A 12,228-nucleotide genomic window follows, 5' to 3' on the forward strand; every position below is an offset into this window, starting at 1 on the left:
GTATGAGAAAATTTCTCTTGTAAATATTTGATAGATTATTCAGTTGTTTTCACTTTTCTACCATATCATACGAACACGCACGCCAAACAACGATTACGTTCGCAAAGTGCAACGAGCACCGATCACATCGGCGGATTGACGGCAAAGCGAGAGCGCTACTACTGACCTACTAAATAAACTTCTCCAGTATATCGTATTTTCTCCCGTCTCTCGTGCTTTCAAGTTGTCAGTACCAACATTATGTCTTGTACAACAGTTAATTTTGAACATTCAAGACGTGTGTATCGCATTGGAAGATATTTTATATTACGAATGTCATTCGCGAAATATTTTGGATACAGTGTTTCGGATTGTGAATAAATACGACAAGAAGCATTCTAAACGACAATCGTTATCATAATTGCTTCTAAGCCTAATTAGTGATCTGAATCATTGCAAGAAATATACACGTGCTCTATTATCCATTGTAGTGGTTTGTGCAGTATGAAAACGTTGGTTTGGGTAGTGTATTAAGCTATGTTTGTGCTGAGAAGGTGTGAATAGAAAGCAAGATTATGTGAGATGTTTAAAATACGAAGAAATGAAACGAAAAGGAGAAAGTTGAAAGTGTGCATCTTCTTGCTCAACTGCCCTGAGTGGATGTTGCAGTAACTTTTCATTTCTACTGCAAACCATGCCAAAATCAGCTGTGTCTGGAATCGTAATTCTGGAACTCTAACAAGTAAATTCTTGGTGTTTGGCATATAAAATATCGAAACCTGAAATGTACAGATATTGGGAGAAGAAATTATTTTTTTTATTTTACGATTGTGACTAACGATCGATGATATGAACCAGCAAAAACGAGCAGAAGTGGTAAGTTTACAAGTTCAGCATTGATAAATAATAATATAATAAGTTAAATCGAAAATTAATAGCTAGGCTACTAAAACGTCCTACAATTTCGTACAATCTTCATTTACCTTGGAAACTTCTGAATCCCACAGTTTATTATTTTATATTTTAAAGATTCAAGTGACTTTTTTAGTTAAAGTGAGATTGAAACATTCTAAGGGGAGGATGAAGAAGCATGGACATGAATGTATTGTTATCTTTAAACGCTTAATTTGATTGATTAAAATGTGCTTCTAAATTGTAACAAATTTGGAAAAACAATAAGAAGTGAAGCTTGAGAGAAAATTATATACAAATTTGTTAACACAATGAAATTTAAGAAAATAAATTTTCTTGTTAAAGACATGATGTTTTTCAAGTATTGCTAAAATCTGTGCATTCTTTAGTGTAGTCTTATTTTTTTAGTATAACATAATAGACCCTCATTTTTTCAGTGAAATACAATCTAATGATGATTAGATAACGAATTCAATGTTTCTTACACATGTTGAGTACAAAAGTGAAAAGATATTGGTGCAGAGCACTGACTACAAATTAAAATTCACAAACAATGTTGAAAAAAAAAATGAATATAAATTTGAAGACTAGTTCAAACAAATGTTTATAAAACATACTAATCTCTATTATGTTTTTTTTAAATATACAGGGGATTCCATAAACAGCTTAAGTCGCTGCGTAAGTGATATGCTGCTCAAATGTTTCCGGAAATTGCGAACGAAAAATTTCGGACTTCTAAAAATTGTCGTTTGAATAATCAATAATAGTCTTTGTGTAATGCTATGATGATGCAGGATAATATTATTCTAGTGAAATCCCCAGTAATCGTGGTCAGTGGAAATCTACATTATATACCGCATCAATTACATGGTTTAAAAATAGAAAACCCCAGAAATACTCGGGTTCAGTTGAGACGCATGGAAATTTTGTTGGCCTCTTCATACATTTTTACACTTAAGTTATTATTATTCTAGTCTATTGAAAGTAGAGTTCACCTATCGAACCAAACAGTCGTGGGAGCCACTAACATAAGCAATAAAAGTACAACATGGGGAAGAGATAACTTTTAAATTGTTCTACCAATTGTGTGAGTGTCAAAAACAAACTTGTTGGGATATATGTAAAGCCTGTATCCGCAATAATCGGGACACAGAAGTACGGCTGTAGCTTTGTAATGAAGCGGTAAAATTGGCCAAATAATTGACTGAGAACTCTTTGGTGTACACTGAAAATATTCTACACTTTTGAATTTAACGTGTCAAACTAGTCGTAGATACACTTTTCGAAATCATGTGTAAAACACGTTAATATGCCATCGTTAATGTCAATTTTCTTCAGAATATTGGTAACAGGCACCCAGCTTTGGGCTCCTGTTCTCCAAAAATGAAGCATGTTAAGACATACTCGACGCGAGCGAGTTTGGTGATGTACATTAAGTAATAGGCGAACCATGTCCATTATCGATACATAAACACACTGTCAAACACGATCAAATCATGTGTAAAAGACAGTGGTTCAGAACCTAAACTATTCAACATCTGATTCAAAAGAATTACACGTTAATATAGCGTGCTGTTTTAAACGATAAATTAACGTGTAAAAGAACATGGATGAGGCGTGTCGATTATTTTCAGTGTATGATTATTATTTGTGCCAAATTTCATAAAAATCAATGCATTACTTTTAACTTTGGATGAAACACAAACAGACGTGATTTTAAGCATTTTGTACAATAATGGCCAATTCGCACAATAGATGGTTCTTTTACGCTACAGTTCAAAGGTCTGTGATGATAATTATGAAATTTCGTTAGCAGTTATGATACTTATAGAGACACTTTCTTGCCCAATTTCATTAACTTTGATCAATTGTCTTTATTTATTTGTCTTTATTCAAGAGGCTTTCAACTTGATCAATTGGTTTGAAAGCTACTGGTGTTAATAGGAGTAAGTGTTAGTGAAAATTTTTCGTGTTTTTCATGTGCGATGTTTGCCTATTCATAACTTTTGAATTTCTCTGCCAATTTTCATGAAATTTCCTCAGAAGCTAGTTGATTATGTGTATATTATGTTTGCGAAATTTGATGATTATTGATATAGTACTTTCAATAGTACAATCGAAACAATAAAGGGTGCTGACTAATTGCTGTCTGAGGGGCTAAAATCGCGATCAGTTCCAATACATGATTCGACTATAAAATTGTTGATAGTACATCGATTATTTTGAAATTTTGCCTATAAAACAAATGTAGATTGAGAGGTTTGTGTTCAAAATGTCAGCCATTTCCTTTGTCAAATTCAGAAGTTACAGCGTTGACAAGCAAAACAAAGGGCTGTACAAAATTCAATGGCGCACATTCTACTCTTTCATTGCTACAACATCAAGTAGTGCACCGATTCACATTATCATCACAGACCTTTGTACTTGTAGGTGAAATGAACACAGCGTAAGATGTTATTAGGTCAAATTTGAGCAATTTTAATGTATTGTATTGCAAAGCTGCAGCTGTATTTCTGTGTCCCGATTATAGCGGATACAGGCTTTATGAGCTGAAACAAACGTTGTGTTGTTGATGCAACATCACGAATAACTTCTGTAAAAAGCGCATTATCTCGCATATTTTAAGACCCATTGATATTAGAAAAACTTTTTCAATAATAAATAAAAGAAAATCGGGTTAAGTACGGTTCCTTTGAATTCCACTAAGAATTTGCATCCTTTGACAGATACGTATTTCGACCTCAACTGTAAGGTCAATGCAAATGCAAATGCAAATTCTTAGTGGAATTCAAAGGAACCGTACTTAACCCGATTTTCTTTTATTTACAGATATTCCCCTAACAAGCCCAGGTTAATCATAATTTTTCAATAATGTTTGCTCAAGGTTACACTTATCCTTAAAGCATCCGCCTTTCTTTCAAAATTATGCCCTGAAAAATAAAAGAAAAATACCGTATGACCGTTTTTGTGCTTATATTTCGTAGAATAGCAAATATTTATTTCAGTGTATATTTTTTATCACAAATCGCTAGCATTCTCTCTTTGACAATCTTGAGTCTGAACCTTTAAGGTGTCTTACTGCATCACTAAGTTTTCAAACGAATCATTGACTTTTTGCTTTTCAATGATTGTTTGCCTCGCATTTTTGAAGTGATAAAAAACTGTCAATTCTGCAGCAACGTAGCAGAAAAAGTATCATCTACATCACTGCGAGTGAGCATATAGGATGGTACTTTTTCATACGAATATTTGTTTTGGTGACAGAGAATTATCACTTTGAAATTTTGAGGCGCATATCCAACATGGCTGCCGATGCTGATGATGCCGTAAAATGCCTTAAACGAACTTCTCTCACATCAAAAGACTTATTTATTAGTAGTTTACGCAACAAGGTGCAGAATGAAGATTTTTACAGCACGAGTTGTACACTTATCCAACGAGGCTTGCCGAGTTGGATAAGTACGACGAGTGCTGTAAAAATCGAGTTCTGCACCGAGATGCGTACAACGTTTTTTGCGATTTCATAAACTACCACTTGAGGATAGTTTTTAACAAAACTTTTTCATCGAACTGCACACTGATGTTCATAGCTATGTTTAAGAAAGTCTGATCATAGCAGGTTATACTGTGCAGTTGTCACAATTTTCCAAACCTGCGTCCAGAAAGCATCAAGAAGTTGATCAAAACTGAAAACAGTGCTGCAATGGTTCATTACGCAACGCAAAACAGTGCTGTAATGAACCATTACAGCACTGATAATTTGGTGTGGGAAAGTAGGCCTTTTCCTGTCAGATTTGCGTGAGGTAAAACAGTCTATTACGATGAGAAATTGCAAAAAATATTATACTAAACTAGCTGTCCCGGCAAACTTTGTCTTGCCAATCTTGTGGTGGTTTGACAGCTTTTGAGCTCATTTAAGCACCGCACTCTAGATTGGGTTTCTTGCAATCATGTTGAATTTCTTCCCCACTCATGAGAAAATCAGTAATTTCACATTTTTTATGTTTTTTAACTGTTTTTCATAACTATTTCTACATATAAACACAACCACCACGAATACGAATCGAACCATGCAAGAGTCATGCTGATCGGTTCATCCGTTCTTGAGTTTTGTTGCCTCAAAGGAACTTCAAACTCATTTTTATATATATAGATAGATAGACTAGCTGTCCCCGGTCCCCGGCAAACTTCGTCTTGCCTACTGTGTTTTTTGATGTTCCAAGGCCAAGTCCCCGATCAAAATGCATGAACAATTTTTTTCGGAAAATCTCAATTTCTCCATGTTTTTTTTCCTCATAAACCTTCCTTGGGTGAAAACTTACAGAACAAAACAAAGACGACCCAAATTCGACGTTCCATTCATGAGTTTTGCGCACAAATTTGGAGCCATGGGGACATTTCTATTCCGATGGACGTCTGGGTCAAGAGGGGTATTAGGCCCCATTAGTTCAAATTTGGGGTCTCTAACACAGTTCAAATTTGGGGGTCTAACAAGGGATTAAATTCAAATATTTTTGTATTTCACGACAAGCCCTGAGATTCACTTTTTAAAGACATCAAAAACGGCAGCCTATTTAATGCACCCATAGATCAATGAAAATCCAACATAGAAAAATAAAAATGCACCATAAATAGTTAAGAAATGTACCTAGAAAGTGCACAGCTTTCTTCATTCGAAATGTTCCATAATCAATTAAAAATGAAGCGGTAAACCAAATGAAAATCTAGTTTAAAATGAAACATTGTATCGATAAATAAAGTCAATAAAACACCATAAACAAACAAGTTTGCTTCATAAAACAATTAAAAAATATTCATGAATAATAAACATTTCCTCCATAATGATACCATATATGCTCCATAAAAATTGAAATTACACCATAAATATCATCAAGTAGCACCTTAAAGTAGTCGTCATTTTGTGGATTTTTGTAGATTTATCATTCTTTGTGGGGAAATTAACATTTTTTATGGTGCAATTAGATGATGTTACAATTATAATGGGCCAAGGGCTGAAAGTCTCTTAAATAAAGACAAATTAATCATTTAGTCTCTTTAATAAAGACAAATCAATCAATCAATCAACAAATCAATCAATCAAACACAATTATAATGGAGCAAATATGGCATAAGAATGGAGCAAATGTTTACTATTTATAAACATTTTTTAAAAGCATAAACAAACAATATGGTGATTGATTGCTATTTTTTTTTTATTGATATAATGTTTCACTTTTAACTAGATTTTTTTTGGTTTACGACTACATTTTTAATCAATTATGGAAAATTTCGATTTATTTATGGAGAAAACCGTGCATAATATCGGTACCATTGCTTAATTACTTATGGTGCATTTTATAATTATTATAACCGCAAAAGCCTTTTACCCCTCTGTGGTAGTTTAGCAGCTCGATGAGTAGGCCGAGCTCTTGGAATTATAATTATCAGTATTTATAACTGTCGTTTGCTTTCGAGCCTTCGAGCCTTCGGTGGGCTACAGAAGTACCAAACCCCTTCTGGCCAAAGTCTACGCTCCATGCAAATTTCGTAAATTTTGTGTGAACAAAAGTCTGCGAGGGGAGAGGGGTGTCTGAGATGGCCAAAAATAAGTCTACGTAGTTTATGGACAGTGCCTATTAGGAGACGCAAAGCTTTCAATTGGTGGCAGGCTTCTAGTGATACTGATTTTTAAAATAGGGAATCGCGCCACTTGGGCGGTGGCTTCTATATTCGTCTGTTTTCCACTATAACTCAGTCAAATTTGAACCAATTGACACAACTTTTGGAATGTGGTGAGATAGGTATAGTATCTATCCGAGTACAACATTCGCGCCCATGTGTCGCGATACCCTATGTAAACCAAGTTACACGACAAAGTAGCGATGGAGACAAAATTAAGATTTAGTAAAAATTGTAAGAATTTACGGATATAGAAAAAAAAACTGGCTCCTGTCTTCAACTAATTTTAAAATGTTTAGGAACTAAAAGTCGACAATTTAGCAATCTTAATAATCATAATAAAATCTTTTTCACTTACAGTTATTGTTTCACTTTCTAATTTTGGTGACGCTGATACCAATACTGACTACAAATGGGCTAGGATATGATTCGGCATCATCATGCGATCCAAATGTTTCACGGAAAGGGCGTTCGGCACAATTAATTCAAACAATTCCATGTGATTTAAGCATTCAAGCTTATTGCAATCTTCCAGGAACATCATATCCTTGGCATGCTGTGCGTCGATTTGTGCATGAAAATCAAGGCCTTATGCGTAGAATGTATGGAGATATACGACACATATCTGTGCTGAAAGAAGAGATTGATGATAATGAAATTTATTTGGACGACATTCAGCATACCGCCGAAAAGTATTCTCGCCTGAATGCAGGAAAAAAAGTCAAACACCTATATTCTCCTCATCATGAGTATAATCGTGAGAAAGTGAATGACATCCTTACCGAGCCTCATTTCAGACCAACGCAGAAAACTACAACAACTACTGCTGCGTCTACTACTACCACCGCTACTACTACCACTACTACTTCTGTTCCCCCTACTTCAAGCGCAAGTACAACGGAAACACATACTGCCAAACCATCATCGAGTACACCAACAATCACAAGTGCCAAATTTGTTCCAATAAAAACCACCAGCAAGCCAACATTTTTAAATATCACATTAAACAATATAAAAACAGATACTACAGAATCAACAGCAAAGCAGAACAAAACTAAAATAGTAATGAATACAGTCAACGGAAGTTCAATCGACATCGAAAAACTTTCAACTATAGCTATCCTTGAAACAAATGAAACTTTGCTTGGTAACTTGACGATTACCGAGAGGCACGAAAATAAAGTTTCAAATCTAACGGTGCCCACTGAAAACAATGATATTCCAGATGATGCAAGTACTCCATCATATTCCACAACGGAAACTACGAATAATGGAGATAAACCACCGGAGGATGTTGTGGACACTTCAAAAGAAAATATGATAAGTAATATGCCAGAGAGAAACACTACAACAAAAGATTCTGTAAAAAACTCAAAACCAACGAGCGGGCAGCTTTTTCAAGATGTTGCCCAAAAAGAGCAACCTCCGGTTGGAGTTAAGGGAGTGTAAGTAAAACGCAAAACAAAAATATAATATCACGATAATCTATCTCAGGGTCCATAGGGAAGAGTTGAACTGCGCCGGAATTCAGCAAGACCATGCTGAGGATGACGGGTTCAATTCCCGGTCGATCCAGGAGCTTTTATGTAAGGAAAATTTTCTTGAGTATCTTCGATCCTGCCATCCTTATAGTATCAATGTGAAATAGGGTATCGCGCCACTTGGGCGGTGGCTTCTATGTTCGTCTGTTTTCCACTATAACTCAGTCAATTTTGAACCAATTGACTTGAAATGCTGTACACGGGTAGATACTATACCTATCTCACCACATTCCAAAAGTTGTGTGGTTCAAATTGGACTGAGTTATAGTGGAAAACAGACGAATATAGAAGACTTCGCCCAAGTAGCGCGATTCCCTACCTGCAAAATTAACTACTTTGAAAGCTATGTAAGGTGTTTGAGCAGAAGTAGTCTGTGGTTATTTTATTCTACGGTTGGCGTGGTAATTTGGACAATGTTCTTCAATATAATTTGTCTTATTTACTGTGAACTTATCATTGCCAATATCAGGGCGTTATTGAAGCAGCAATGAGAATTTAAAGAAATAACAAGATTTTATGTGATTTTCATCGGGTGCTCATATGGCCGCATTTTCCGACTACTTCTATGTAAAACGATTATTTTTCCCAGAGCGTAGGGTAGTGGACGTATTTAGGCCCGGGGTAAATATTTCGACCCACCTTGGGAATTTTATTACACTTATCATAAAATCTCTACAAAATCTTTGCAAATTATTATTGGAATTTCCAATAAAAAATGGCAAGGATTTTGTAATATTATATGATAAATGTAATAAAATTCCCAAAGTGGGCCAAAATACCTGACCCGGGCCAAAATACGTCTACTACCCTATTTCATATTTGTTGCCCTCGTCGCACGATGCTTTCAACCGTGGCGTATTTAGGGATTGCATCAGAACGATTGATACCCGGTTTTCCTAGATGCTCCCGGATCCCACATCCCGGTTTCAACATATTAATACATTGTACGCCAACAGTAATGTGAAAAACCACAGAGTGATTACACGAAGCTGCATCGTCGCTAGCGAGACTTCTGATTAGATTGCAAATTTGCAGGCAGTAAAGTCAGATTCTTGTTGGCGCTATTGCAAATACTCTGTAAAAGTTCCTAGATTTCCATTTGTCCCCTTTTCACAGATGTATCGAAGAATGTTATTGCTTACCTGAAATATGGTGGAACCACAGAAAGCCAAGCTGCCTGTTCGTTTCTCAAAATAATGTGGCAATGATTTTTCTGCTTCATGTGCATCTGCGAATGTTTGGCAGCTACTGAAGCGGACTTTGGTGTTTTGGTTTCATAACAACGAAAACTTAGTAAAATAAAATAGTGTAGATTTAGCTTATGTTAAAATACACATAAATAAAAAAAGTACAATGAAATTGATTATTAATAGTCGGTTATTGCGGATTTTTTCACTTTCTCGGTAAACTGTTGATGCTACTGAAAAAAAAAAACAGATCCTTAACTTACCAAACTCTTTAAAATATTGTTTATTTTGCTGAAATTCGTTTTCTCGACGACAGAATTACTGATGCATCGCCAAATCTGTGGAGTACAATTCGAGCCCAGTTCAAAAAATTACCGAACTCTTAAATCTAAAATATGTGGTCACGCGGTTGGTATTTAACTTAGTTAACTTAGCGAGGACAGCTACAAACTGTTCAGGTCAAAAGCGTAGGAGATAAATCAGTGCAAATAGGTATAGCATAAAACGATAAAACGCGTGCCAAAAAGCTAGATTTTTATGGTTACTACGATACAGTAGCTCGCAATCATTGCGCAACACGTGCACCGCATCGGGCGCCATCTCGAAAAATATGCACTTAGACTAAAAAACTTTAATTCCATATTATTCATTGTTTAAATATCAAAAGTGTGTTGAAAAGTGCAGTGGCGCTCACATCGACGAGATTTTTAGCCCCAGGCTAGTTCATCTCGGGACCCACGCTTTATTTCCCTTCCGAAGTAATAACTTATACTCTGCGAGTTTGTCGGGAGTAGGTTTCAACCTCAGGTCTTTAGCGTGATAGTTACCTGCTTCAACCAACTCCAAATCAGTTAAGAATCTGTTTGTTGTGATGTTTCTGCGCAATTAATTGTTTTGTAACCATACTTTGATTCTGCCATCTGTTTCAATGATTTTCACGGCTGCGATAGGACATTGACAGTTGCGGACACTCGGCTACCGCAGAGTGTAACCTTATATTGCCCGTTGTGAAGATTTATAGATTCCAACGCAAACAAATGATTAGGCTCATTTTCAGCGTAGGTGCGTTATAAATGTTTGTTCACAATGCAAAACTATTACCACATGTGTACCTAACAACACAGCGTAAAATATTCAACAGGACGCGGTCTGGTTTTATATCTGTGGACCCACGCAAGAAAAATCCACGCAACTAATTTTCGCGCAGGAGTCTAAACAGGTGGAATCTCCGCAATATGAAATTCAGCAATAAATTGCCCATTGCACGGTGACGTCATCAAGAAATCGCTCTCTTTCTCTCCTACGGGAAATTAGAAAACAACAGGACCAACACCTGTCAAATTTGACAGGTACTGGTCCTGTTGTTTTTAAACTCTCTGAAGGAGCAAAAGAGATAGAATTTCGCCGTGAGGTGGTCTATTGTAATTAGGGGAACTGGGGGTAAGACGCCCACGTTAAGGAAGAGTCCAATTTTAACCACGAAACGCTTCAAAATACACACTTTTTTTGTACTTACATGAAGCACCAACATGTTTCCTTCCGAATGGAAGAAACCATCAACCATTTTTATGTTTTACTACTGAAAAATTCAAATTTGAAAAAAGTTTGATTTTCAGAATTTTTGTTTTAATGCGGGGTAAAACGCGCCACTAGCCACAGCTAACGCCAGGATGCCAAATTGTGTACATATACTTGCGCGCCTGGTTTATTGTCAACTGTTTGTGGGGGTAGCGAGAAAAAAAATCTTTTAAATTATGTAAAAAAGTGCAAAAAAATGACAGGCTAAAATTACATCAAAAGTAACAAAAATCTTTTTTTGGAGTTTTTATACAATTTTTTTTAGTAAAAATATGTAAATTTATATGTAAAGAAGCATTTTTCTTCTTATTTCAATGGTTGCAGTCGAAAAAAGTACTGAAAACAACGTGGTTTGTCTAAAACGAGGGTGGCACAACTTGCCCCCTATGGGCGTTATGGCCGCAGTTCCCCTATATAGTTTGGGGTAAAATGCACAATATCTCATGTTACTATAAAATAATGTTGACCAATGAATTTGAAATTGGAATCGCGGGAGATTTCTACGTTTTGTAATTCAACAATAAAGTGGTCTAATGGTATTTTCTTTTATTTTTTAGTAACGCTTGTCCTGTAAAAGAAGAAGTCGTAGCTCCGTTTTGGGCCAATAACACTAGAGGAGAGGTGCTTGCACTATTGAATCTTTATCCTTTTGAGCAATACGTACACTGGGAGAAATGTGCTTATGAATTAAAGCAAATGTACTGCAGAGAAGGATGCCGTTGTGAACAACAGTACAGACTCCATCGTCTATTAGCGTACGATCCGCACAACGAATGTCGTGGTATATTCTCTGATTGGTTTAGATTTCCATCTTGCTGTATTTGCAAATGTTACGACATTCCGTTCGATTTCCGTGTAACATCAAGAAGCCCAAGGACAATAAATAAAGAATCAATACAAATAGTGGAAGACGAGCTACAAAACGCTATTTACGATCACGCCGCCGACGAATGGTATCGACCAAAAAACAATGATGGTTTTTGATATTAAAGGATTCATGTAATAAGTACTTCTAATTAAATTTCAATTTATTTGAAAGAAAATGTCCATTTCACGCCGAGAATCTGTAGGATCATAATAGGAACAAGCCTCAAACGTTTAAAGTGAAAGGTGTTTAAAACTAAGATTCTCAGTCATCTAAAATTGTAAAATAAAAATACAAATTTACAGGTAATATTTTTAATAAATTTTTCAAATTGTTTTGGGAGACCACGTTTAGTCGAGATTTCCCATTGTATACCGTAATTTTCACTGAAGTCACCAAAATTCATATTCTGCTTGGAATTTCTGTCCTAAATTGGGAATTCAATATTCGTATTATTTTTATTATGATTCTTCTGGCAGATTCTTGA

The 12,228-nt window shown here is 35.7% G+C and overlaps 1 protein-coding gene across 1 annotated transcript; it reads left to right on the forward strand.

The window, feature by feature from the left end:
• Positions 1 to 142: 142 nt before the first annotated feature.
• Positions 143 to 11,885, forward strand: LOC109411759 (protein spaetzle 4). The gene is made up of 3 exons (XM_019685368.3): positions 143 to 855; positions 6,931 to 8,015; positions 11,434 to 11,885. Exons 1-3 carry the CDS (start codon positions 829 to 831, stop codon positions 11,858 to 11,860), a joined length of 1,539 nt encoding a protein of 512 aa, XP_019540913.3. The 5' UTR covers positions 143 to 828; the 3' UTR covers positions 11,861 to 11,885.
• Positions 11,886 to 12,228: the final 343 nt, after the last annotated feature.

This window comes from Aedes albopictus, chromosome 2, assembly GCF_035046485.1.
Source record: "Aedes albopictus strain Foshan chromosome 2, AalbF5, whole genome shotgun sequence".
NCBI lineage: Eukaryota > Metazoa > Arthropoda > Insecta > Diptera > Culicidae > Aedes > Aedes albopictus.

Coding starts and splice junctions, on each gene's coding strand:
- LOC109411759 (XM_019685368.3), top strand. CDS start 829: ATGAACCAGCAAAAACGAGCAGAAGTG. Junction 856..6,930: donor AGCAAAAACGAGCAGAAGTG/GTAAGTTTACAA, acceptor TTTCACTTACAG/TTATTGTTTCACTTTCTAAT. Junction 8,016..11,433: donor CCGGTTGGAGTTAAGGGAGT/GTAAGTAAAACG, acceptor TTTATTTTTTAG/TAACGCTTGTCCTGTAAAAG.